The 24,412-nt window shown below is 46.8% G+C and overlaps 1 protein-coding gene across 3 annotated transcripts in view; it reads right to left on the bottom strand.

Annotated features, from left to right (window-relative positions):
• Nucleotides 1-2,165: 2,165 nt before the first annotated feature.
• Nucleotides 2,166-24,412, bottom strand: part of GAB3 (GRB2 associated binding protein 3) — a 64,652-nt gene continuing 42,405 nt past the window's right edge. Inside the window, exons 2-10 of one of the 3 annotated variants that reach the window (XM_061446120.1) lie at nt 23,328-23,631; nt 17,044-17,260; nt 16,136-16,614; nt 13,548-13,603; nt 12,202-12,457; nt 10,974-11,055; nt 9,236-9,338; nt 7,877-7,990; nt 2,166-6,891 (exon numbers count right to left, since the gene is read on the bottom strand). In XM_061446120.1, the coding sequence (XP_061302104.1) occupies nt 6,775-6,891; nt 7,877-7,990; nt 9,236-9,338; nt 10,974-11,055; nt 12,202-12,457; nt 13,548-13,603; nt 16,136-16,614; nt 17,044-17,260; nt 23,328-23,631 (1,728 nt within the window). In that variant the 3' untranslated portion in view covers nt 2,166-6,774. Of the gene's footprint in view, nt 6,892-7,876; nt 7,991-9,235; nt 9,339-10,973; nt 11,056-12,201; nt 12,458-13,547; nt 13,604-16,135; nt 16,615-17,043; nt 17,261-23,327; nt 23,632-24,412 lie in introns of those variants that run through there. The other 2 variants (XM_061446121.1, XM_061446122.1) reach the window with 2 other exon arrangements.

The following is a 24,412-nucleotide window of genomic DNA, read 5'->3' as shown; positions in this document are numbered from 1 at the left end:
GGCGATTCCAAGCAGCTGAGCCCCCAGGCAAAGCATCTTTGAATGAAGGAGCAAAACAAACTTCAACCACCACCACCACAAACACATGCAAGGAGAACACCCCCAAACTGCGTTAAGCTTTAAGGCCCTCATTGAGAGCACACCAGCAGAGCCAGGGCTTTTCAGGCTCTTACATGGTAATGAATTTGCCAGTGCTGACATCCCCGAGCTGTCAGAGCAGGACATGGGGCTGTATAACAAAGAGTTTATGCTAAAATCAGATGTGAAAGGAAAAACAAATATCAAAGCAGAACAAAACAGAGCAACGAATGAAAGGCTGGGTCACTCCCTGCTCACTCCTGCATTACAACAGGGACCGGGATCATCTCCCAGGTGGGAAGGGGCTGAGCCTCTGCCAGATGCATCCTTTGTGTTGAAGCACTGCATGTGGTGCTGCTGACACCCAGTGAGCTCCTATAAATATGTATAACCAGTACAGCAAAGCCTCTCTGCACTCTCTACTCTAAACTGGGAGAGGAGCTTTCAATGCTGTTTGATGGGGAAGTGCAGATCTTAAGAGCTGTCAAAGCACAGCGTGCGGCTGCATTAGCTGCTGATGGAAGGGCAAGACTGGGACTCCACAGACCCAGGTTCTGTCTCTGCTGATGCCACCAGCACTGGGAGTCGCTGTCCCCAAAGCACATGTGAAAATCAGAAATAAAGTCCAAGTCCCTTCTCCCTTAGCCAAAGTTCTTGGAGATCTGATGGTGAGAAATGAGGTATCACCGCTGTGGCCCAAGACCTGTACCCTTGTGTTGATATGGTTCCCAGTGTGGAAGCGATTACACAGAAATGTCCATTTTAAGGTAGTGCTGTATGCATAGAACCACTGAATTCCAGACTGGTTGGGGTTGGAAGAAACCTTAAAGCTCATCCAGTTCCAACCCCCTGCCAAGGGCAGGGACACCTTCCACTAGACCAGGTTGCTCCATCCAGCCCCATCTAACCAGACCAAAGTGATTGCACTATTAAGCAAAAGAGTTAAAGAGGCAAAAAGCACAGGGGCAATGGGGAATTGTTCTTTTGGAGGGGTTTGTGTTTTGTGCTCCATGAAGATGACCTGAGTTTGGTACCTGGGTGGCTGCTCTGTGGCTTTTTGCTTCAGGGAACTGTTTTACATGGTTTGGAATGGCAGATGTGAGTAGAAGGGCTGACCTCTACCAAGTGCTTGCAGTCATACATTTTGTCATCAGGTTTTCCCCCTTACTGCTAGTATCTAATCACCACAGTACTTTGCACAGAGGCGTGAGAAGTCTGAGAGCTTCCTGAATTTTGTATTGCTTCATTTCAGCACTGTTTACTCACAGAGATCCATTCTTTGGGGAGGGCTGGCTCCATGGGCCAGGCAGTCCCTGCCTGTGAGGCTGCTCTGGGACACCCCATGACAACCCCCTCTGCGGAGGGGACACAATGGGACATCATGGCAGGGGCAGTGGTGGCTCTGGCTCACCTTGGAGGGTCTGGGAGCTGGTGCAGGACAGGGAGGTCTCTTTCTTAGGGAGCACTCTCTGCTGGAGAAAGGACATGGGAGCAGCCCGTGAACCAACAGTCAGGCTTTATCTGACCTTCTATTTACCTGACCTGCCCTGCCTGAACACAAATGTCATGCAGTTCCTTTGTATCAAGCCCCCAGGCGTAGGCTTATCTGAATTACACGTGGCTGTGCTTCTAGAGCCAGGCAGCCAAGTTTCCATCAATAGCTCTCTAAGCACTACAGGTCCCTCCATTCACCACAGTGGGTAGCCAGCCAGGATTACAAAGCATGCAGTTCCAAAAGTGACACTTGCCTGAAGCAACAAATAAACCATTTCTCAAACTACCTTGCTGGGTAGCAGCTAGGCTGGCTCAGCTCTGCTCCATGGACTGCCTCCTTTCACCTGCCCCAGGAGGTGCCGACACAAGCCCAGGTCACAACTTCACCCTTGTTTCTCAAGTCACCTGCAAACACTCTTCCTGACACGCAGGTGTATGACATTCACCGGCAAATTTGTTTGAATGTGCATCCAAATAGTTTATGTGACCAAGTCACAGCCTAATAAGATTTAGATAATGGAAAAAGCATTAAATGAAATATGTAGTTTCTCCCATGAGTACCTTTGAGTTTCAAATTAATTAAAGATCACAGCTACGTTTTATATTAATTTATTAGAAAAAAGATACACAGTTTAATGTGCAAATATATACAACAAACATTACAATGAAACATGAGGAAGGCGAGCTCCTTCCCTCTATCAATGACTTACTCCTTTGTAACAGAGATGACTGTTTAATGCTTCCCCACAGATTTACAAATACAAAAAACGTATAATGCTTCATTTGCACAAGACAAAATTTTCTTTTGATTTGAACAAAAAATATTCTGGCTTTGACATGGCAAAAGTCTGCTGTTTTGGTGGCTTTTTTTGTTTGTTTTCTTCTTAAAAACCTGAGCAAGTTTTGCGGAACAGGGGAACAAAGGGAAGGCATTGCCCTGTGCCTCATTCTCATCACAGCATCTGATGGGCTTTGAATTCCTAAACCACTGAGCATTCAAGTGAATGCAACTCCAAAGTCTACATCTATAATGCAATTAGTGACATGGAAGGGAGAAAGCGCTACCATTGGCAAAAGAGAGCTGGGTGACAACACCGGGCTCGAGTTCGATGGTGATTTCTCAAGGAAAGTATTCCTATCTGTCAGTAAGGAATTTTATGCTGCCTCCTGCAAGAAAGGAATTATAACTGGAAAGTGCAGTTCAGACCTAAAAGGAAATGAGTCTTGGATCCTGCTATGCCTTGCTCAAATGTGTGATGACTGAAAGACTGCAGAATAAGGCCATATTAAACCCAAACACAGTAAAGACCTTGGGAGTGTGTGGAACTCCCAGTAAGCACTGAAATGCTTCTCGCTCCACAGAGGAAGTTCAGACCAGACTGATTTCTTTGTGATTCTTTAGGATGTATTTAGGCAGGTGCTTGACGCAGGCTGTTTCTATATTCAGTGGCCACAGACAATGTCAGTAAAAGATCCATCTCACCCTGCTCTCCTCCCTCTTGTGCTGGGGTGCTGACATACCAGCTCACTCACCAGCTGTGGGGGAATCCAGCTGATCACCCTGACAGCAACTGCAGGACTGACTTGGGTTTTTCCACGTTGCCCTGCAACCGAGCATCATCTGACAACTCCACAGAGTGACACTTCCAATTAAAGAAAAGCTTTTCTGCTCATTTGGAGCTTCATTTCAAAGGAGAAACCCCAGCACTGCTGGACAAGGCACTACAAGTCCTGAGCTGTGCAATGCCAGCCCTCCCCAGCAGACAAGGGTTTCCTCAGGGTCCACTGGCTACCCTATGCTCATTTAGGTGCAGAGCCTCTCTCTGCATCAGCTCTCATGATACTTTTTGAAGAAATACACACAAATGACAGAGCAGACCCACAGCAAAAAGCAGACTCCACCAGGAGTGTGCCTGCCTGACCCCAGGGCCAAAATGTACAGTTTTGGACTACATCTTCAGACATGATGCTGTCAAAAGCTGACTCGGTTTTCAGGTGCTGTCACAGGTTTTCCTTCCTCTTTGGCCAAGGGTTCAGTATTTAAGAACAGACTTACTGAAGCAGTGACTCCTTTTTGCTTTGTAACATCACTCCTCTCCCACCTACAAGTTCCAGTGGCACTGCAGTGGTTGGCAGCCCGTGGGGATGTCAGGCGCTGCTGTGGCTCCATTCACACCAAAATCCTTCATGATGGGGTGGCCACCAAGCAGATTTGGCCTTTGTCGCTCTCCCACCATCCTCCTTCTCTAAAGTATTGTGGAATTTGACTAAAACAAAAGAAGAAAAGCCTTGAGGGAGCACTGCTCTGCTTCCAAACCCTTTGTTGGGGGGTATTTTTTTAATTGCTCCTGTTTTATGTGTTGTGCTTACACAAGAATGCAGGGCACGGACCCTGGAGCAGAGGGTAAAATAGACCTTACATGAAACAACGGAATAACCCCCAAACCTAGCTTTTAGTTTAGAAGCTAAAGTTAGGAACCAGTGAGCAGCATCTGATCAGGATAAGAGTGCACTGGGGTCAAGCAGGGAATACATGAAGTTGAACGGAGGCCATTCAGGTCCAAGGACAGACCCTGTCAAGCTATATGTTTATGTCCTTTTAATGGAAAACTAAATGCCAAAAGAGCTCTTTCTATCCTAGACTTCTGAACAATCCCTTAGCCAGGTTTTCCAAAGTTTAAATGTTTGTACAATAAACTGGAACAACAAGCTAGTCAGTGCTCTCCAGTAACGTGGTGGTTTTGCACTTCACAGGGTTTTCTGACAGCATGATAAGAAACTTCCCAATCAATCAGGAGCTGATTTGTGTGTTATTGCAACCTGCACTGGGGGCTGCCATCCCATCACTTGGCAATTTGGAGTCTGTGGCAGCATAGCATAATTTTCCCTGTCCTTTGTGAGTGCTTTTTGTCCCCTACCTCTTAGCTGGTCTTTTAACTCTTTCAGTCCTGCAGCATGCACCAGAAGCTTTCAGCGACACGTATTACTAGCACACCTTGAAAGCAAGGCAACTCTTTGGAGCAGGAAGGCAAACACCTCCGTCACTGTGGCCATTCCTCACTTCCCCTCCAGCAGCTCTGCAGAGGCGCAGTTCTCCGCCGCCTCTCCCCAAACCCACTTCCCCTGTAGCAGTACCACACCCAGGGCACGGTTGCTCAGAGCTCTCCTAAAGCAGTTTAAAACAGAACAGCTGGGTTCTCACAAGGCAAATTTTGCACCAGACAGACAAGATTTATATGGAGAAATCTGAATTCTTCTCAAAACTTTTATGAACATTAACTTCCATTTTAGAGCTTTGGGGAGGGGAGGAGAGGAAAGGGGGGAAACAGAGTAGAAAGAAACAGCAGGACAGCTATCTGCAGTATAAACACCATTTACCCGAGCAGCTGTAGTCCAGGACAGTTTATGTCCACAGGCCTGGGTGCCCAGTTTGCCCCAGAGTCAATAAAGGTGCTGGTGAACCTCATTGTTCTCACAGGGTAAACTAATAAGAGCCTGGTCACCAGGGATCCCCAGCTTTGTGTTTGCGCTAAAGCAGCAGCGAGACTTGCAAGCACTTCAGCTCTCTTGAGGTAGGAGAAAAACGGTGTTTGTGTCAGCGACGCTGCCTCTCCCAGCAGGACGTGTGACTTGGACGTGTCTCTCAGCCTCCCAGAGGGCTCACAGGGCTGAAGCAGAATGGGTGCAAGAAGGACAGCAAGCAGGAGCCTTGAAACGCCAGTGGTTTCTGCGATGACATTTCCACGACCTCTGTTTGGTAAATCAGCATTTTTGGGATGTCAGATTACAGTAACACATGTGGCAGCAACAGGCACATCAAGGGAGGCCAGGGACTGGGCACTGTCAAAGAGGAAATCTTGCACAAGGTCTTAGCTGTCTGTGGGTACTGACAGGATCAGACCTCTTATGGCTAGTGGGACTTACATGAGCAAAGCCTGCGTGATCAAATCCAGTGTGGGTCACCCAGCAGTACTGCGGACTTCCATGGATCAGGTGCCTGTAAACCACCTTAAGATGAAATTTGCAGCCAAGCTTTTAAGTTAAGTATGTTATAAACTATACACATATGTGATCCTGAGATAGTGCCTGTAACAAGTCCCAAGGTAGATAAGCTTCCTGAATCCAGAGGTCCTCATGCTGCGTAAGCGCATTGTTTTATGCTGGCAGGCCTGCTGGCCTCTCTTGGAGAATGCTGCACTTCCTCATTCTCTTTTTTTTTTTGGGGGTGGGGTGTGGGGTAGGGTGGGTCTAGTGAAACAATCAGTTTGAGGGCTGCTACCAGCAATTCCAATGGCATTTCTTCTGCAGTTCAGATGAAAGCATTCTTGATCCTTTGCCAGTTTTCCCAAGACTTGCAGAAACAGGCTCACAGCTTCCCTTTCAATTTTTTGGCCAGCCAAGAGCTGTGTGCCTGCAGCCTCCTGCTAGAGGAGCAGCTGTGCTGTGCTGTGCCGAAGATGCTCCTCAAGATAGGGGAGAAAACACCAGTAGGGATCAGACAGAAAGGCAACAAGTATGAGCCACAACAGAGAGAAACTTAACATGATGACCGTCATCCAGAGGGTCAAAGACCATGAGCTCCAGTCCCATCAGTACATAGTCCTGTTTTGAGTTTCTGACAGCATCAGCTCAGAGTCAGACCCCTTAAACCCAGGGGAAAAATATTTTCCAAAATTCTCTTTGCTTAAGAACTGTATATTCAAAAAGTCCTTTTTATTGTTTCAGTATTTTAGCCCTTAGTTGATTAGTCACCAATACCTGTCAGATGCCCACTGCCGTAAAAGCACTCTGAGCACCTTGCAGTATTTGTAGGAATATCAAAAAATAGCTTTAGCAACTAGGAATTATGTAACAGAGGGAGAAGGCAGGACTAACTAGATTAATGCAACATGTAGTGGATTTGTTAACATTAAGTGTATGACTCGTTGCAGAATCATGCCAGAAAATGGTACCATGTAGCTTACTGGTAGGGGCAGTAAAAAGGGTAATGCATTACTTAATCATCAGTGAACCACTCACTCATTCAACATACTATTTCCAGCTGAAATCAAAGGTTTCCATTAAAAATGCCATTCCTCTACAGAGCATAGCATCTCACAACTCTCTCTGCCTTTGAACTCTACTGTGATAGCTGCTTCATTAACATTGTGGTTCCAGTGCAAAAAAAACAAACACCTTCTCCAGATCCCAGATCATCTTCCTTTAGACTTTTGATTGCCTCTCATCTGTCCATTCCTGCTTAGTGTTCTGTAAAGCTTGAGTCTTCTGTTCATCTACCTGGACATAGTCCACTCTCTGCTCTTCAGAGAGAAATGGTTTCTGTGGGAGAAAGTTAAAACCAACATATCAATTTTAGGGTTGAAAAGGGATGCTAGTGAAACTTGTCTTGATTTTCTGTTTTCCCTTTCCCTTGTTCCTTGATTGCTTCACTTCACCTTGAAGCTCACAGTGACATCAGCTGACAAAAGCATTGCTTTACAGCCTGCTTTAGCTATAATTATCCATCTGTCACCCTGTCACTCAGCCCAGCACAGCAAGCAAGGGAAACATGCTGTTCTGGCTATTTCCATGCAGACAATCATTCCCTTCTCATCTGAGTGATCCTGCTGCAGGGATAACCTCACTGCATTTTAACTACAGGGGGAGGGGGGTTAAATAAGGAACTTTAGTAGACTTTTGCATCTAGAAGTATTACCTGATTGGGAAAATGATGTAAAATGGCCCAAAGTAACCACAGCTCATCACTTTGCAGTGGTACCTACCCACCTCCTGGACAGGTTATAAGCTCTTTGGAAGAAGAAATGTATTTTCTCAGCATGGCTAAGGAAATTGAAATGCCTTTGGTGATGCAAGAATAAGGATGTACATTTTGCCATGTTACAAGAGATGGTACAGTTTCACCTTGTGAACTTATCATGGGCTGTAACTTGTTATGGCAGAGAGACTGGGGGGAAAAATAGTAGGAAAGGGTTTGTGGAGACTTGATGAAAATGAAAGAGAACGCCGAGATCCTGCAAGCACTAAGCAGCTTGTCCACAAGCCCTCATGGCTGCACATCCCAGCACAGCCTCTTGCCCTCTGCTTGTGTTAATGACCCCGTGAGTCACGCTAAGGACACCTTGTTATCACCCTAATAGTGCTTTTATTACATTAATCTTGAACCTGCCACAAATGTAGTCAGCTGGAAACACAACTGACTTCATCATGGCACCTAGGGCACCTAACAGAGTGTGAATCTCAATCTTGTTTTCCTCCCAACAGACAAAAAGACAGGAGGCCGTGGGGTTTTTCAGATGTCTCATACCTTCTGTACAGGGGATGGGGAAGCAGAATTAAAATCCAATGCTAAGTAATCAAGGTTAGATTTCCTTGTCCATGGAAAAGCACCACTGTATGGAGATGTTGCCTGTCTGTGTTCCTGTCGGGAAAGAAGAGAAACACTTAAGGCTCTTAAAACATGATCCTAAAAGGAAGCAGGGCCACACTGTGGAGTGGGAGACTCATCTGGCAAAACGTAAGTTAGCGGAGTCAGCACCCATGTAATTTTCTATGCCAAGGGTGCCATTTGGTGACTAACCACAGGGTAACATTGACTAATTGCAGGATGGCATAAAGACATGGTGAGAGCCTTTTTCTCCTGGGAATTACAGCAAAACAAGTGAACTGGGTTGTCACCCAGTCACAATGTCACCAGGAAGGACTTGTGCCCAGTTTCTCACCCCAAGGCCATGGAAGGCTCAGATTTGCAAGGGTGCCCTCTTAATCATCGTTGTTCTATGAATTTGAAGAAATGGTGATAATTCTGTTCAAATCTAGGAACTGAAAATTAATCTCAGGAAAATCACAGATGACCACAAATGTATGGATGGTTTTTTTCTGACTAGAAAAATCAAATGGGGAGTAGTTACAACTGGAACTGCCCTCCTGAGCAGACCTGGCTTTAGTAGAGGTGTGGTTAAAATTTGGTTCATAGAGACTGTGGTCAGTTTTGCAATATGTTTCTATAGCCACTGCTGTTGGGCTTTGGCTCTGAAGCCAGATCTGTAGACACTGGCTCAGATCAAGGGTTTTGTGATCTATTTCCATCTAAAATTCAAAGGAAACTGAGATTCTGGTCTTTTTGCAAGATACGGCTAAAGAGTGAATGAAGAAAAGGAAGCCACAAAGCCAGATGTTCTTCTTTCATGGGATGGGAAGTGGGGTTAGTGCCACCAGCCAAAGCAGAAGCAATAAGAGACTTTAATGGGAGTTCTGTTTCTGCACAATATTTGGTGTGTTCCTTTAGGAAGTGCACTAACGGCTTTCTGTCATTTCCTAGGAGACTTTGTGGGGCACACTTTTAAAAGGTGAAAAGATTTAATTTTCCTTTGCCTTAATGAGTTCTCATGTAAATATGGCTGATCCCTGTGATCTCTTGGAACTGCTCAGCAACATTCGTGGGCGAACAGCTGAGTTCTGCAGAGCAGAAGAAGGGCTCCCCTCATCTCTCTGTAAATTGGTCTCACTGTCTTTGCTTTAAAACCATTTCATCATTTTTTTAAAACACAGAAGGCAAAGGACAAACCTCCTCGACATTTTTTCTTAGAAAACAAACTTCTGCATTCTCCATCAATGTGACAGAGCAGAATAAAGCAAAGGATGGCTGTGTGAAAATGAAGATTACCATATGAATGTAACTTTCTTCCTCTTCTCCGGAAACTGAATTGGCAAATATTCTTGCTGAATTAATACCGTCTCTTTCTGGTGAGATAAAGCTCATTCGATTGCTATGAAGAAAAACACAGGAGAGGTTAAGGAAGCATCTTACAGATGCTCTGAAATGAAGCCAAAGCCTGACACAGTCCATATGGTGAATAAACTCACACTAACGCTGCAGCCTTTATGGAGAGGATGTCCAAAACCACTCCTTAGTTCTAGAAAAATTGTGCTATGTGGCTGTGTGTTGATTTTTTCCCCTGGGATTTATGAAAGTTTGTCATCTTTGATATGACAGAAAGCATAAAACAGTTGAGCAACTCAACAAGGGGCACAGAGACAGATATCATTCATTCAGGTAATATATGCCAGTGGGGCAGTTACTCAGTTATGTGGGTATCCACATTTCGAAGACTGGTGTGAATTAATCAGCTACTGGAGGTGCATGCAGAGGAACTTGTCTGGCTTTGAACACAGTGTAAACACATGCTGCCTGTGCTATGGAGAAGGCTGCAACTCAGCCCTTGTACCAGGAAATCTCTCCTGCTAACATAACCGCCAGAGGTATATCGTGAGTAAATGATTGCAGGCTAGCACAATGGGGTTAGTTGTTAGGAAATTAGATGGCCACTCTGTGCAGCATGAGCAGTATAATTCCTTTGCTTTATTAGTTCCGGGCATACTTCTTTTTTTTTTAGTTTTGTTAATGTAAAACAGGCAAACTCCCTCTGAGCTCGTTATCCTTCAGCACTCTGCACTGTGTCAGCACTAATTAACCACAGCGCTCTGGCAGGGATGCTTGGGAGGCAGGCTACTGGGTTTCCCTAACAGGCAGCACACAGGACTGAAGGGCTTAACCAGCTTTGGACTATACAACTGAGAGAGGGGTCTGCAATGAGAAAACGTCTATCTCATGTCCCTTTTGCCCTTCAAGTGGCTACCTGAGGCAGGGCAGTGGAAATGCCCCGTCTGGCACTTATGCTAGCAAGACTCTGCCTTTCTCAGAGTGTCTGGGGTATGCAGAGTAGGCTGATGGGAATTCTGGCTTTTGCATGCAGCTGGCTCTCCTGTCTGCCTTTTCCCACAGTACCAAGATCCCCCAGTCAGCAGGCTGCAGTCCTCCCCTACTCATGAGCAACCTGAAGATTGCCCTTGGCTCCCAACAGTGTCATCTGTTCACTGTACCTGGGCTTTGGGACCAAATGCATTTGTTTTACCCCAAAACTAATTTCCAGTGACAAAACAACAGATGAAGTTGGAATTGCTGTGTGGCAGCACAGAAGTCTACACGCAGGCTACAAGTCAGGCAGATCTTTATCTTATTTGGTTTTCCTTTGCTATATTAATTCTCAGAAACAAAAACAGCTCTATCACTTTGAAAAGAATAATTAAGGCACATGAAGCTTTTACCTATTGCAGCAGCCACACTAGAGTGCAGGCCAGCTCCAGTCTTTTTGAAAGGAACCTTCAAAACAGACTGAGCATCACTGCATGACGCTGAATGCCCTGGAGCTTCCCATTGTGAAAGGGAGCCTTGATTTTTACAGACAGCAAGCCTGGGGGATGCTAGAAGGAGCCCTGGGGAATTTTTGTTTGTGGACTTTGCCAGGAAACTGTTTCTTGTGGGATGTGATAAGTTATTTTTAACTACATTCCACAATGTTAATGCTTAAAAGATTGGAACAGCAGGTTTCTTGATGACTTACTAAGGCACAGTCCACATCCTGGTCACAGCAGCATGCTCCCGGATTGTGGAGAGGTTCCTCAAGTCCAGAGGAGGTGGCCGTGCTGCAAGTAGATACAAAAGGAACTACATTTCCAATAGCAGAGCTAAAGAAAAGTACCGATTGTTCAGAAAAACACAGTTTGATATTAACAGTAAGAACCTAACAGAGTATTTGACAGAATATAATAGGTACAACCAAGACAGAAATCAGTAACAAATGATCTCTTTAGTCAGTGCAAAGTCCCTCATTTACCCTAAAATAACACAATAAATACAACAGGCATAAGCAGAGCAAGTGCCCCACCAGGTCCATATGCTTGCCTCAAATCTGCGCTGCGTATGCTGCCTGCAAGAGGAGCGGCCAGTTCAGCCTACAGGTAAAAACAGGTTTTGGGCTCTCTTCGATAAAAACATCCTCCAAATGGAGGATCATTCTTCTCACCGGTCAACGTCCATTTTCCAATCCATTCCCAAACCCGTCTAAGAAAGGACTTGAGCTTTGCTTCCTGGCAATGGTCTAGATTTCTGTGTCCACAGTAGCACTTCCTGAACCGATTTCTGAGTAGCCCTGTGGCTCTGCAGCCCAAAGAAGCTTAATACAGGCTAGGTTTAGGCAATTTCTCCAGTGCAAAGCTGAATTTTGTCCCCACTATATCCTCTGGAAGTGCAACCCAGATTCTGGAGATGCCATGAAGAGCAGAAGTGGAAAATTACCATCAGTAAAAGCATCTGCAGGAAATTCCTAATTAAACAAGACATCTGCGCCTGCCCAACAGAGTTTTAACCAACAGCCCACACATCAAGTTTGAATATTTCAGTGTTTGGATATTCTGTTCCTGGAAGGTCAGGGAGCTGGTGAGACAGCAGTATATGTACTTCCAAGCTGCAGGCTTTAATATGCTGTCTCTCCAAGGCTATGTCCATTTGGTCATTTGCAATCAGAGTGGACCTGAAGCTATGCACCATGCTAATGCGGTCAGCTGGTCTTTGACTGCAAACACAGGCATGGACACTCTTCCCATGCTCACAAACAACCCCGCAGAGTCACCCCATACTACAGTACTATAAGGCACTTACACAGCAATTCAATCCCTCTTCTAGAACGGTAAGCCCTTTAACATACCCCCAGGGCACTATCAAAGGAGGCCACCCCTGTCCCTGCTATCAGGCTCCCTTGGCTGCCAATTGCACTTTAGGTCTGGACTTACATTTCCTACGAGGCTTGAGGTCTCTGTTCACTGGAGGGGGCTCCAGGTCCGAGGGAAGCTCAGGTAAGGGGCTGGTGAGTTTTTCAGTGCTGACAACGGGGAAGGTAAACGTGGCTGAGGCAGGGCTCATGGGGATGTAGCCGTCGGGTGAACAGTCGGAGCCAGGCGCAGAGGGAGAGTTGCTGGGGCGCATGGGCACGTAGCTGTCTTCTGGGCTGTCTGAAGCAGTCGAGTAGAGTGGGGAGAACCGGCAGGGCTTCAGAACCGAAGGAGGAAAAGAAACTGGTCAACAAATGAACAGCTAAACCCCTGCAAGCTGGCAAGAGATCTGAGCCCAAGGCCACTCCTGACATGAGAGGCTCAAGCCGGAAAGACATGAGACAAATGTGTGAGTTTAGATGAACACTCCAGTTCTGAAGAAGTCTACTTCTGAGCTTTACAGGTCACTGCTGGAAACTAGAACCAAACTTATCAGTGACTTCAGTATGTTAAATCCTCCAACTTCAGTGAGGCTGCACTTGCCTCTCCCAGCAGTAATTCTGATCTGTAAAATGAAGGAGGCTCCTACATACAAAAAACATGTGAAAGGAGAACATACGATGAACTAGATCTTTGCAAACGTGGAAGCTGAGAAAGCAGACGCACACCTACAAGTTTAGAGATAGCTGAGAGTAAACACTAGAAATTCATTTAAGGTAGGTTAGTGCTGGCTGAATCGTAAGAGTAACTGATTACAAACCTTTCAAGCTTTCAAAGGAAAGAAAAATGCATGTTGCCCACCAACAGGGCTTACATGTAAGCAACAAAAAACCAAGACTCACACAGAAGACAATATCCAGCAGCACCAGGCAGAAGACTGGCTATGGGATGTGTAATGGTGCTACATATAACCATGGCTGTCAAAGGCAAAGTCAGGAAGCTTGGTCTGACAAGAGTCCTGAATCACAGGTACTATGTGAGCCAAGACTCTTAAAGAAGAGATATCTCTCAGGATCATGAAGTGATAGGCTTCTTCAGACCCTTTTTTTTTTCAACAGATAAGCAGTGTTCTCAGGTGCCCTGTGTCAACAGTTTAATTCTTGAGGCTATTGGTACCCTTTTCATAATAAACCTGGCTTCATCTGCTTTAAAACCAGTGTGTTCAGGGTTTTGGCCTTCCCCTCCCTCTCTTCTCAAAGGCTTTCTACAGCCATGAAGCAGCAGCACAGAAATTGCCCAAAGCCAAGTGCTTCTTCCGCTGAGCACAGGAGAGGACTAACTGGATATCAGAATGTGACATGATTCACTTTCTGAAGTCTGTCCTGTGCCAGTCTTTTAAATATACGCAAGCAGAGTACTTTACTTACCAAATTTAAGCTAAGCCTCTTATCCCGACTTCTTAAGGAACTGCCTTCCATATCTGCTGCAAGTGAAAAATGAAAGTGATTAAAAATGTGATAAGGCAGTGCAACCATATGGAGATAATGCTGAAGTAAAGCAAACGGCTCTAACATAACCAGAGTTTCATAAAGATTCCATAACTCCTACTATTTACCCTAAATGTGGAAATCCAATAACACTTAAGACCAGAACTAACTCAGTAGCATTTCAAAAGTGATTATGTCTATTTTAAGCATAATGAAACCGAGGAACATGCTCATGGGCAATCCAGGTATAACTTACACTTCCTGTAACACAAGCAGTTGGGGAAAGACTGGTGTGGTGTGGAAAAGAAGCAACAAAGCAAACATTTAAACCCAGCTCCTGCTCTAGTCCCGCTCTGTTTCCCATGTCAGATTGGATAAATTATATGAAGAAGGGAATATTGATTCATCATTGTTTGGAAAGTTATTTAGGAGCCTCATATGTAAGGTGCCAGGGAAGCACATGTTGTACAGAGGGTTTATGGGGGAACCTAATGGTAAGAGATAAACTCTTCTCTTTGTCACCCAGAAATGCTGATGTGGTACAAGTGGCTCAAGATGATGGGGATCAAACAGCCAGAGAAGAGGTCACCAGTCAGTGTGTCCCCTTGTGCAGGCTGGCCTTTGTCTTGCTGTAGGTCAATTTGAATTTTAAAGCAAATGGCAAACCCCCTAAAATCCAGAATTCAGTGCATAGATCATCAACAGTGGGAGATGCTTACGACTGCCATTCTTTTTTGGAAAAGGATTTTCTGTGCAGAAAATAGCTTTTCTGTGAGAATGCATTAAACTCTGCTACCATGCTAATGCAGTCCCTGCTCTTGTGGTGGAGATGTCAATACCGCACTGCAATTTTGTGTTGGTATCAGCATAAAAGGCCAAGGTGCTAAACAAGAACAAAGCAATACTGTTAGTGCAGATACACATTCAGAGACAGTCACTGTCCTGGGACAGATACATTTATTTATTAGTTTGGCAAAAAGACATTGAGGCACAACACTCCAGCAGATGCCAGGATACAGGTGCCTTACACTTATACCCCTCGCTCCCCTTCATGGCACTGCAATCAGCATACACTGCCTTTGCACTGGATTCATTACATCTGTTCAGCTTTTACAGATTGCCAGGGGCAAAACATGAAGTAAATAACTGGAGTGGGCTCACTCGGGGAGCTGGTGAGGAGCAGCTGCTTTCTCCCTGTTCCTTGTTTCTGATCTTTCTTGTTAAGCATATTTTAATTCAGAGTTTAACCTTTCAAATAGTTTCAGCTGCACTTAGGGGAAGAAAAAACAGAAGCACTTATTAATTCATTGCTGCCCCCTGTCAGGCAGAGATAACCTTGCAGCACTGTAGCAGAGCATGACATTCGGCCACTTAATCCTCTTAAAAACATTGGTTGTGAATTGGGCTGGAGGAACGTTAACTGTCTCACGCACACTGGTGTTAGAGCGGCACCCATGCAGGAGCAGAGCAGCACCTTTTGGGGAGCAACCAAAAGTAACTGATAAGTAAGAAGACCAATTCCCCTGATGGGTGTTTCGTCAGAAGCCTTCCAAGAATTGTTTGTACACTGATAAACAGGCTGGGCAGAGGTCTCCTTGCTTTAGCTTCTGAGCTTTAAGAGCAAGATCAAATAGTTCAACATTCAAACTACAGGAATCTTAAGGACACTTGTCCTTGAAAACCTCCATTTTCTTCCTTGTCAAAAATACCCCATCACTACAAAATACTTGATGATTTCCAGCCAGGTATTCCAGCTGCCTCCCTCTGTTCTCTTTATTCTGTGGCTCCACAAAATAAGACTTTCTATGTATGCTGGGTTTTACACCTTGATGTTCTGTTTTTTGACTTATTTCTGTTTGCCATGATGGTGTTTCCAGAACAAGTCGCCTCAGCTCAGAGCAGAGCTTGCTTTGCAGCAGAGCCTCAGTCTGCAGCTGGTTTTCAGGCTACCCTGACTGAAGTGCAAGGACAGAGTGGGATTTACTCAAGGACAGAGTCCCTGGTTGCACTGGGATTACATACCATCCCCAGTGTCTCCCTGGCTTCCTGTTCTTTACTCTAAGCTGCCCAAAGACATGCTGCTGTTATGGAAAGCACTGGAAGTAGTGGAGCAGCACAGCTACAAAGGCATTTCCCATGTGCAAGCCCACATTTTGACCTGCATAAACAGAGAGTTTGGCGTTGCCTGATTCCATGGATGGCTTTTAAGTTTTGTTTTTCTACTGCTTTCCCTTTTGGAGAGGGAGGGGGCATAGAAAACTGTCAAGCCATGAGGCACCCTGAAGAGATCGCAGTCAAATTGCTGCCCATGTGTACACGCACTGAGGTGGCTTTTATGGAGCAGCAGCTGAATGTGAGGTACAGGTCTGAGCTAGTTTGAAACAAGCATTTCAGGCAGCTTTGAGTGCTGTGTGATTTCACAGTGGGGAGGACAGGAAGGCACAAGTGGAGATGGGCACCTCTCTGTGCTCAGGAGCAGCTCCGTCCCTCACCGGTCCTGCTTCTCTGGCTCTCAGAAATGCACTCACCTTTCCAGTTCCTCACGTTGTCTAAGCTGGACAAGGAGATCCTCCTGGGCACCAGAGCAACCTGAGCCCTGCAGATCCCTGCGTGGCCGTTCTGGAGGGCCCCACCACCAACCTCTTCCCCTCTCCTGTCTGAGAAGTGGGTTGGCTTGGGTGGCCGTGGCGGAGGGGTGTTGGAGAGGACGTCCAGCTGGGTCACACCGTAGGGCAGCACGCTTTGGCTCTTGTCAATCTGAAAGGTTGGAGTCAGTGGTGTCCCCAGCAGTGGAGAAGAGGAGGAAATGTCACTGGGTGGCCCGTTAACATCTATGTTCCTCAGCACAGTGCTGGGATTGGCCAGCGGGGCCCCATCCTGGTGCACAGTGCCTGCGCTGGAAGGCTGTACAAGGTATAAGGAGGGCTGGGACTGCAAGGAGTCGACAAAAACATCGTCTGATGAGGTTTGCTCCAGAGATCTGTCCGAATTCGACCAGCTGTCACACCTGCACAGAGACAGAGGTCAGGACCTGTGCTTTTCTTTTCTCCTGGTTGCAACTGAATACAGCAAAAATGAAAACAACCCCATAGCTCAGGACTAAAACCGTCCCTTCCCTATGGTTGTGCAAGTTCTCCCTGAGCTGGACTGGGACACTTCGTGGAGCACCTTGGTCAGCAGCCAGCAAAACGGGCATCTGGAGGGAGGCTGTGTGTGAGCTTGCCAGCCACCCACCCAGGAAAGTGACAGCACCAACATACAATGCTTGACTGCTAATCTGTGCTATGAAAAAAACCCTGTAAATCGGATTAGGCTGGTGGTCCCTGTTGTGCTCAGGAGCCTACCCCGAGTGGCAGGGCTCAAGGACCAGTTTGCCCCAGTTTCCCAGGCCATCACTGGGCAGGCAGAGGGTGGCTCTGGCAGAGCCCAGACCTACCTGTTGTGGCTGAGCTTGCCCGACTCGCAGTTGGAGAGGAAGAGGTAGTCGGGGAGGAAGACCGACTCCGACTCGCTGGGGGTCTCCTCTGCAGCGGACGCATCAGCAGCAGCGTGGTCCACTGAGAAGGAGGGATCAGCGATGCGGGAGGCGTGGGTAGAGGTGGCTGGTGATGGCTGCGGGGATGAGGTCGTGTGAGACAGGCTCTCCACTGAACCTGCAATGGGAATGGATGGCCCCAGATGAGGGACAGCTCTGGCTCACCCTGGCCATTGCCAGCTGCCAAACTGAAGGGCAGACACACCTTGCTTTGGGGTCTCCTACTCCTGCAGAGTTGTAGCATCCCTACTGCAGACAGTAATGAAGACAACCTGTTTTCAGGAGAGTGCTGAGGCACAGCAGTCTGTCTTAGCAAGTATTTTTTGGGACCTACTGCAAATATTCATGTCCAACAATTCAAATTAATGGTGACAAGGGAAAGGACTGATTTCTTCCTACTTTCTTCATCTCAGTGGACAAAAGTGAGCTTTACAGCTCATGGGGTAGCTGTATTTGTTGCACCTCTGAATGTGTCTGCAAACTCCTTATGCCTGTCTAGATCAGACATGAAAGCCAGGAGAGCTATGGTGTAGCTGTCATTGCCCAGTTGGCTTGTTGGTTCTGCTGGGTTTCTAGAGGCTACAAGGCTCAGGGGAGCCTGTGCTCTGTGATAGAGCACTCCAGTCCTCCCAGCACAGAGAGGGGTGGTGGAGGGCAATGGAGCAGATTTGGGCGGCAGACAGCAGGGCTGGCCCAGGCTGCACAGAGCTAGCTGGCTGCTTAGCCCCGCGTCCACCTCCATCCCTGCTGGAGAGCCAGGGCAGCTGAGCAGAAGGGACGAAGGAGTCTTGGCACTGTACTGGGTTGTTGCAGTTACTTCTTAAGCCTGGGAGGCGTTAGGTATGTGTGCAACCAGGTCAGGAGAGATGGAGGGGGCTGCCAAGGCTTGTGGGGTTAGACAATAACATCAGTAAGTGCAAACAAAACCCTCTAATGACCCTGGCTTCCATACCACCCACCATGGGCTTCAACCAGGCCTATTGCTGATCTCCGTGAGAACAGTAAACCAGCAGATTTTCTTTCTCTCTGCGCTACCCCACACCTCACTCCTTTAAAGCAGGGAGGGAGTTGCCTCTTTCCTTCCCATCAACCAGTATTGACTCACTGATGCTTCCTCCTGTTAAGTTTCAAGGTCTGGTGCAGTGGTGGACCTCATGTCAGCAAGGCACGTAAGCAAGTGCTTAAATTGGTGATGAGATATTGGCACAGGGTGCCCAGAGAAGCTGTGGCTGCCCCATCCCTGGCAGTGTTCAAGGCCAGGTTGGACAGGGCTTGGAACAACCTGCTCTAGTTGAAGGTGTCCCTGCCTGTGGCAGGGGGTTGGAACTGGATGAGCTTTAGGTCGTTTCCAACCCAAACCATTCTGTGATTCTCTTCTCTGCTTAAGTTTGAGCAGGTGCTTATAGCAGCAGGATTTCACCAGTGAGCACCTGGAAGGAATGGTTTTTATGGGGTTTCACATTTGCAAAGCAAAGCTGAGAGCTGCAGCCTTCCCATCTGAAACATAACTTTTCTCTTGTTCTTTGTGCTGGCTCAGACAGCAGCTCTGCTTTCAAATCTTGGACTCAGGAGCAGTCTTGCAAGCTGAGGATGATCAAATATGCACCGGAGAACTCCATAGGGATCTCAGAGAGGCACGTTCACGTCACCATCTGACCACATATTTAAAAAATCCCAATGACAACCAACAACTAAAATCTGCCACAATGCATAAGAAAGAAATTAATGACATTCTGGATTATTAGCACAAGAGAACAAACAGGCCTGAACTCCATCTGGTACTCTCAGGGTTTAGCCATGGATTATCCCATCAGGAAAGGCTTCGAGCTGCAGACCACATGGCAAGTGTTGTGAGCAGAAGGGAGGGATGGGGACAGCACAGCCCTGCCCTTTTCTAACCTTCGGGGGCTCAGGGACCTGTGGCCAGCTCTTAACAGACTGTCCCTGTCCCTGCCAGCTCTGCTGGTAACCGAATCAGCATGCATTAAAGTTGTACAGTGACAGCAGCTGGGTAGGATAAATTATGCATGGCCACTTTCAACAGTGAGAAGGCAGAGAATAGGTTTGCTGCCTGCCCTCCCCTTTGCCAGAGACACAGCGGGAGGCTTCAGCTGCCAAAATAACTGCTTCACTGGGTATTAACCTGCATTGATGCCAGGGCCATTGGTTGGAGGAACAGAAGGCTTCTCACTACTGTTACAGACCCCACCCCACTCCCCCACAATTCCTATGGTGCAGCAGCAGTGCAGGGACACAGTGAATTAAGGGGGTCCTGCTCACAGCAACCGCCCATCAGGCTGCATGGCCATACCAAGGCAGCAGGAATGCCACCCACCCTCCTGGCCAGGGGCCAGAGCCTGAGATTAAAGAGCAGCCTTGAGTCTGTGTAGCTGGAAAGAGATTTTCTTCTGCTAAGGGTGGAGTATGGAGGGAGTATCCCCAGTGTTTGTCCTTCAGCATCTCCCTTGGGCTGGGAGGAGCTGTCACACCTCCCCTGAGCTCCTGCACAAAAGCCAGGCGCTGCCATGAGCCAGCCTGCCAGGGCACTGCCTGCCCCTCTCTATATGGAGGAGGAAATGATGTGAAGGTGCTCGGGAGAAGGCATGTTTTCAAGGAGAGTACAGTCCCTCCAGGTAGCCCCTCAGTGCAGTGGTCCTGCCTGTCCTTGCTCCCACCACACTGCCCTGGCCTGGGCGATGCTCCCCAGTGTGGCGGCAGCAAGGTCCCAGAAAACCAAACCATCCCCATGCCCTGGCAGGGTCTGTGAACACTGACAAAGAAAAAAACAAATGGGGAGACATTTAAGGAGGCAAAGAAACCACCAGAGGAGCTGTCAGAAAGGAAAAAGGTCCCAGCAGTGGGCAAGGATGGATATGAACAAGGCTAAACAATTTTCACAGCAGTTTCTCCAGTGGAAAGATGCTATGCTGCATTGTGTCAATCAACTGTGATTTCAGCTTGAATATGGGATAAAGCATGCCCATGATGCCACCTCATTTCATCCCCTCCCCTGCCTGGCCCCTTGGCCCAGGTGTCCTCTCAATCCTCTGCATGGTGTTGTGGTTTAAATCCAGCCACACAGCTCGTTCACTCACTGCCCCCCTTTTCCTCCCTCTTTTTTTCCTGCCAAAAATGAGTCTGACCCAGAAGACCCCCTGTCCTTCCAGGTAACTCCCAGTTACCCGCCGGGCATGACATGCTGTGGTATGGAATACCTCTTTGGTCAGTTTGGGTCAGGTGTCCTGTCTCTGCTTCCTGCTGGATTCCCCTTCTCCCTGGCAGAGCATGAGGCTCACAAAGTCCTTGGTCAGGGTAAACATGACTTAGCAACAACTGAAAACATTGGTATTATCAGCACTGTTCCCAGGCTGAAAGTCAAAACACAGCACTGCACCAGCTACCAAGAAGGAGAAAAATCGACTGCTACTGCTGAACCCAGGACACATGGCCATAGGTCCATTGTGCAGAACAACTGCTCTTTTGGGAGCCTTCAGCAGAGGTGGAAGCAAGATCTTACATAGAACTGGTAGGAAAACCGGGAGGGAGAGGCCTCTTCCTCCCTCCCCGAAGGTGCCAGCTCCCCCGTCATTTTCAGCACCGCCAGCACGGTTCCGCATGGCAGCGAGTGCTGCAGCGCGCTGATTGCTGCTGGCAGGTCCTTCTGACAGCCGCCCTCCCAGGTGCTTCCTGACATCTGCCTGCCTCTCATGTCTCAGCCGTCCCTCTCCTGTTGACAGAACACTGTCCTTTAGCCACGGTTTTGCGAGCTTTGGTCTGCATCTGGCTGCCTGCATTTCAGCCCCGAGGCCCCTGATGACAAGGGCCTGGCTGTTGATCCAGCTTCTTTACTACTGGAAGGGACTACCCAGGAACAACAGGATGGTGTTTAAAGCTGAGTCACGGAGTGAACCTGTGGCTGTGATTTCTGTGCAGGTTTTGGCCTCAAAGTCACAGCAAATTTTCGGAGATGCAAGGATTAAGAGTGATTGATTTCATAATATAATATTGGCTTTGAGATTTATTTTAATATACAGAACTGCTTATTAAAATTCCCTGCAATTGATGTGTCTTTCTTTTGATGATTCATTTCAGGGACTATTATTTTTTAACACAGTATCATTCAAGTCAAAAAAGCATATGGCATTTAACAGAGCTTTTCTCTTCTTATGTTAATTTTGAAGGGTAATTTGTTTAAACCTACAGGCTCTTGAGGGATTTAGATGCTTCCAAAAAGCCGAAGCAATTAGCAACTGTTTGAAATGTGGTGTGCAACCTGTGGAACTGTGCAGATTTAAACTGGAGGGTCTGAATGTGCCCTGCAGCCTGACCTGAACACACCCCAGACCTGACCTTAGCAGCATGGACTGCAGGATAAATAGAAGACCTTATGAGCTACTCACCATCAGAGATACAGTAAGTGCATGTCTGGAAGCTTAGCTTATGCCATCTGTCATGAGGGCTGTAAGTTCAGGAACCAGACTTTATATGGAACCAAGGCTCTGCAGTGCACTCTTTGATGGGAGACAAATACACTGTGTAACAGTCTGAGTATTGCCCACCTGTAAGTCTTACAAGCAATACTGCACTGTAGCAGCATAACAGAACAGACATTTCCCAGTATAAATGCATCCTTGCTGGGAGAGCCTCTGTGGCAGATAGCCTCTGTCACAGATCACATCTCCCTACACACATCCTCACAGCCTGCACGCACATCTGAGACACAAGGATTACTTTTCTCTCCTCTGTTTTGCATGGACAGACTTACCTTAATTTCAGAATAACTGTTAAAATAATATATAAAACAATATTGCATCAGAAGTAGCAATGCACGAACAACAGCTCAGCAAGGACAGATCTGTAGGAAGGGGGTTACTGAATATCCCAAATTATATCCAAACTGCAAAGGGCTATTGACTCCAATCCCTCAAAGCTACCAGCTCTATTTTGCTAGTTGCATTCAGGAGCGGTTTGTACTGGCACATAAAAATATGTCAGCATGTTTTCCTGGCGGTTTCTAAAGGGAGTGGGAACAGAGCACACATCACATTTACAGCAAGACCACTGCAGTGCACTTTCGACTCCCACTTCCTCTCAGAATAAACTACTGAAGAGAAGATTAAAAGAAGGCCAGGAACTAGGATAGATTAAAACAAAACATCTCACCATAGACTTCTGTTTCTTTTCAAATTACAAGGTAATGGTATGGCTACATGGCAGTTGCAGACACCAGGAGCAGTTTGAGAACAGCATCACAGGGACCATGGCACACTGTGATACCCCCAAACATATTGCTGCCCTTGGGATCAAGTCCCTCCATCACCACCCTTTTCTGCTCTTGCACTGCCTTCTGACTCACTTCCTAAGAAGCTCTCAAATTGCTGCTGTATCTGCCCCTTGGAAATGTCAAGGGGAAGACAGATTGCTGTTATCTGAGCCCTATTGTCTCATTTGTAAGGTAAGTTAATGATGATACAGGTCCTGACTTTAATTACTGGCTACATCCATCTTGGAGCAGTTAATTCTTGGAAGCTTTCCAAGAAATTCACCCTACTGAGTATATACAGGTGTAGGTCCTGGCAAAACAAGCTGAATTTATGCTTCTCTGGCAGGACCATCTCTGAAGTCCAGACACACACTTCTAACTAACACTCTCCTGTCTTTTGCCTTTTCTTTATTTTTAATTCTCATTAAAAGCCCAAGACAGCTCAGTGTTTCTGTCATTGATTTATGTGTGTGCATATACACCCAGGCCTGTGCACATTCCACATCCAGCAAAGCCTGAGAAAATGTGAGTTTTGTAGGACCCTTTCTTGGAACAGGTGTCTTACATTAACCAAACTAAATAAATATGGGACATGTAATGAAATAAATGGCCCCAGAAGATAACAGTCAGCTTTTCACATAAACAGTACCTTTTCTTATTAAGGACCTGCTGTTGTTCTAGAAGGAATTGCTTCATTAAAATGAGACCAAGTGGCCAGCTATTAAGTGTATCCAGCGGTAGTGAGATCCCTGATAGCTTTCAAATCAGGGTTTAGCAGCATCTCAGTGCTCTGTGGAGCTATAGGAAACAAAGTCCCACACCACCTTGCCCAGCCCAACAAGGTCCATGCTTCCTTTCACAGTGTGCTGCTATGGTGAGCCAGTGGTCATTCTCCCAACCCCCAAGAGGAGCATGATCCTACCTGTGCCATCTTCTAGATGTCCAAAGTTACAGATCTGGCTGATGTTGTGCACCCAGATCTGCATCTCCTCCTCGGTTTTGGCTACCAGGTAGAAGGTGCGGTAGGTGGTTCTCACAATGAAGACAAAGTTGTTCTGGAATTCCTTCTTGATGAAGTTGGGCCCGGAGTGCTTCAGCACTTCACACTCATTGAGGTCGATGATCCTAATGGGCTTTTTGGAGTGGTTGTTCCTGTAGTACTCCAGCACATCTGGGTTCCCACTCATGCGGCCTCTGCGCAGCACAAACCAGCGCTTCCGCCATGCCTGCGAATGGGCAAACAGGGTCCTTTTAGTGCCAGCCACATAATACATCAATCAGCACACACATGCTCATTCTCTGTTAGGCTTTATAGCTGTTTTGATAAGCTGGCCAAAATGCCACTTAGGTATGAAGTGCTTGCTATCAGCTTGCTTTTGTCATAGGAAAAAAGGCAGAGGGTTGTCCCTTTGGAGGTCAATAGGAGCAGCACTTCTCCCGTCCTCTCTTCCTTAGCCTGCCAGCATGGTATAAACAAAACCCAGTACTTCACCATCTCCTCTATGGTGCTATAATCTCACCTAGAAGAGATTGTAACACATTTTTCTTCCTGAAGACACCTAGGACTGCATCCTGTGTTGCAGTGCATAAGCTGTGCAGCTTCACTCCTACTGCTTTCAGTGCCAATAAAAAGCTGTTAATGAGCTGCCAGTTACTTCTGAAAGCCCAGAACAAACCTTAAGGGAGTTGTAGTGCTAAAAAGTTAAACAGAAAACTTCCAAACCATACAGAAGCACATGATCTATGCAGGCACTACTTAAGTGACCGTCAACTCAAAGCAAACCTGGTAAGCACTGATATCTTTTCGACCCCTCCGACTGAAGGTATGGGTCCCATACAGGTTTAGAGGAAGTCCTGGCAGGACTAAGATGCAGCATCACTTTACAAAGCTACATGCAGGTTTCTAGAAACAAAATAACCTATTTTTCCTTTTTTTTTTGCCGAGCAGCTGTTTTTGTTCACCAACAGTATAAGCACCTCTGTGTTGATTACAGCTGTCACCAATGC

The sequence above is a fragment of the Pezoporus flaviventris genome, unplaced genomic scaffold (assembly GCF_033815535.1).
Source record: "Pezoporus flaviventris isolate CSIRO_AGI_PZ_B2104156 unplaced genomic scaffold, CSIRO_AGI_Pfla_v1 ptg000005l, whole genome shotgun sequence".
Lineage (NCBI taxonomy): Eukaryota > Metazoa > Chordata > Aves > Psittaciformes > Psittacidae > Pezoporus > Pezoporus flaviventris.
The sequence above is the reverse complement of the archived record's forward strand: the minus strand, read 5'-3'. Positions and strand labels throughout refer to the sequence as shown.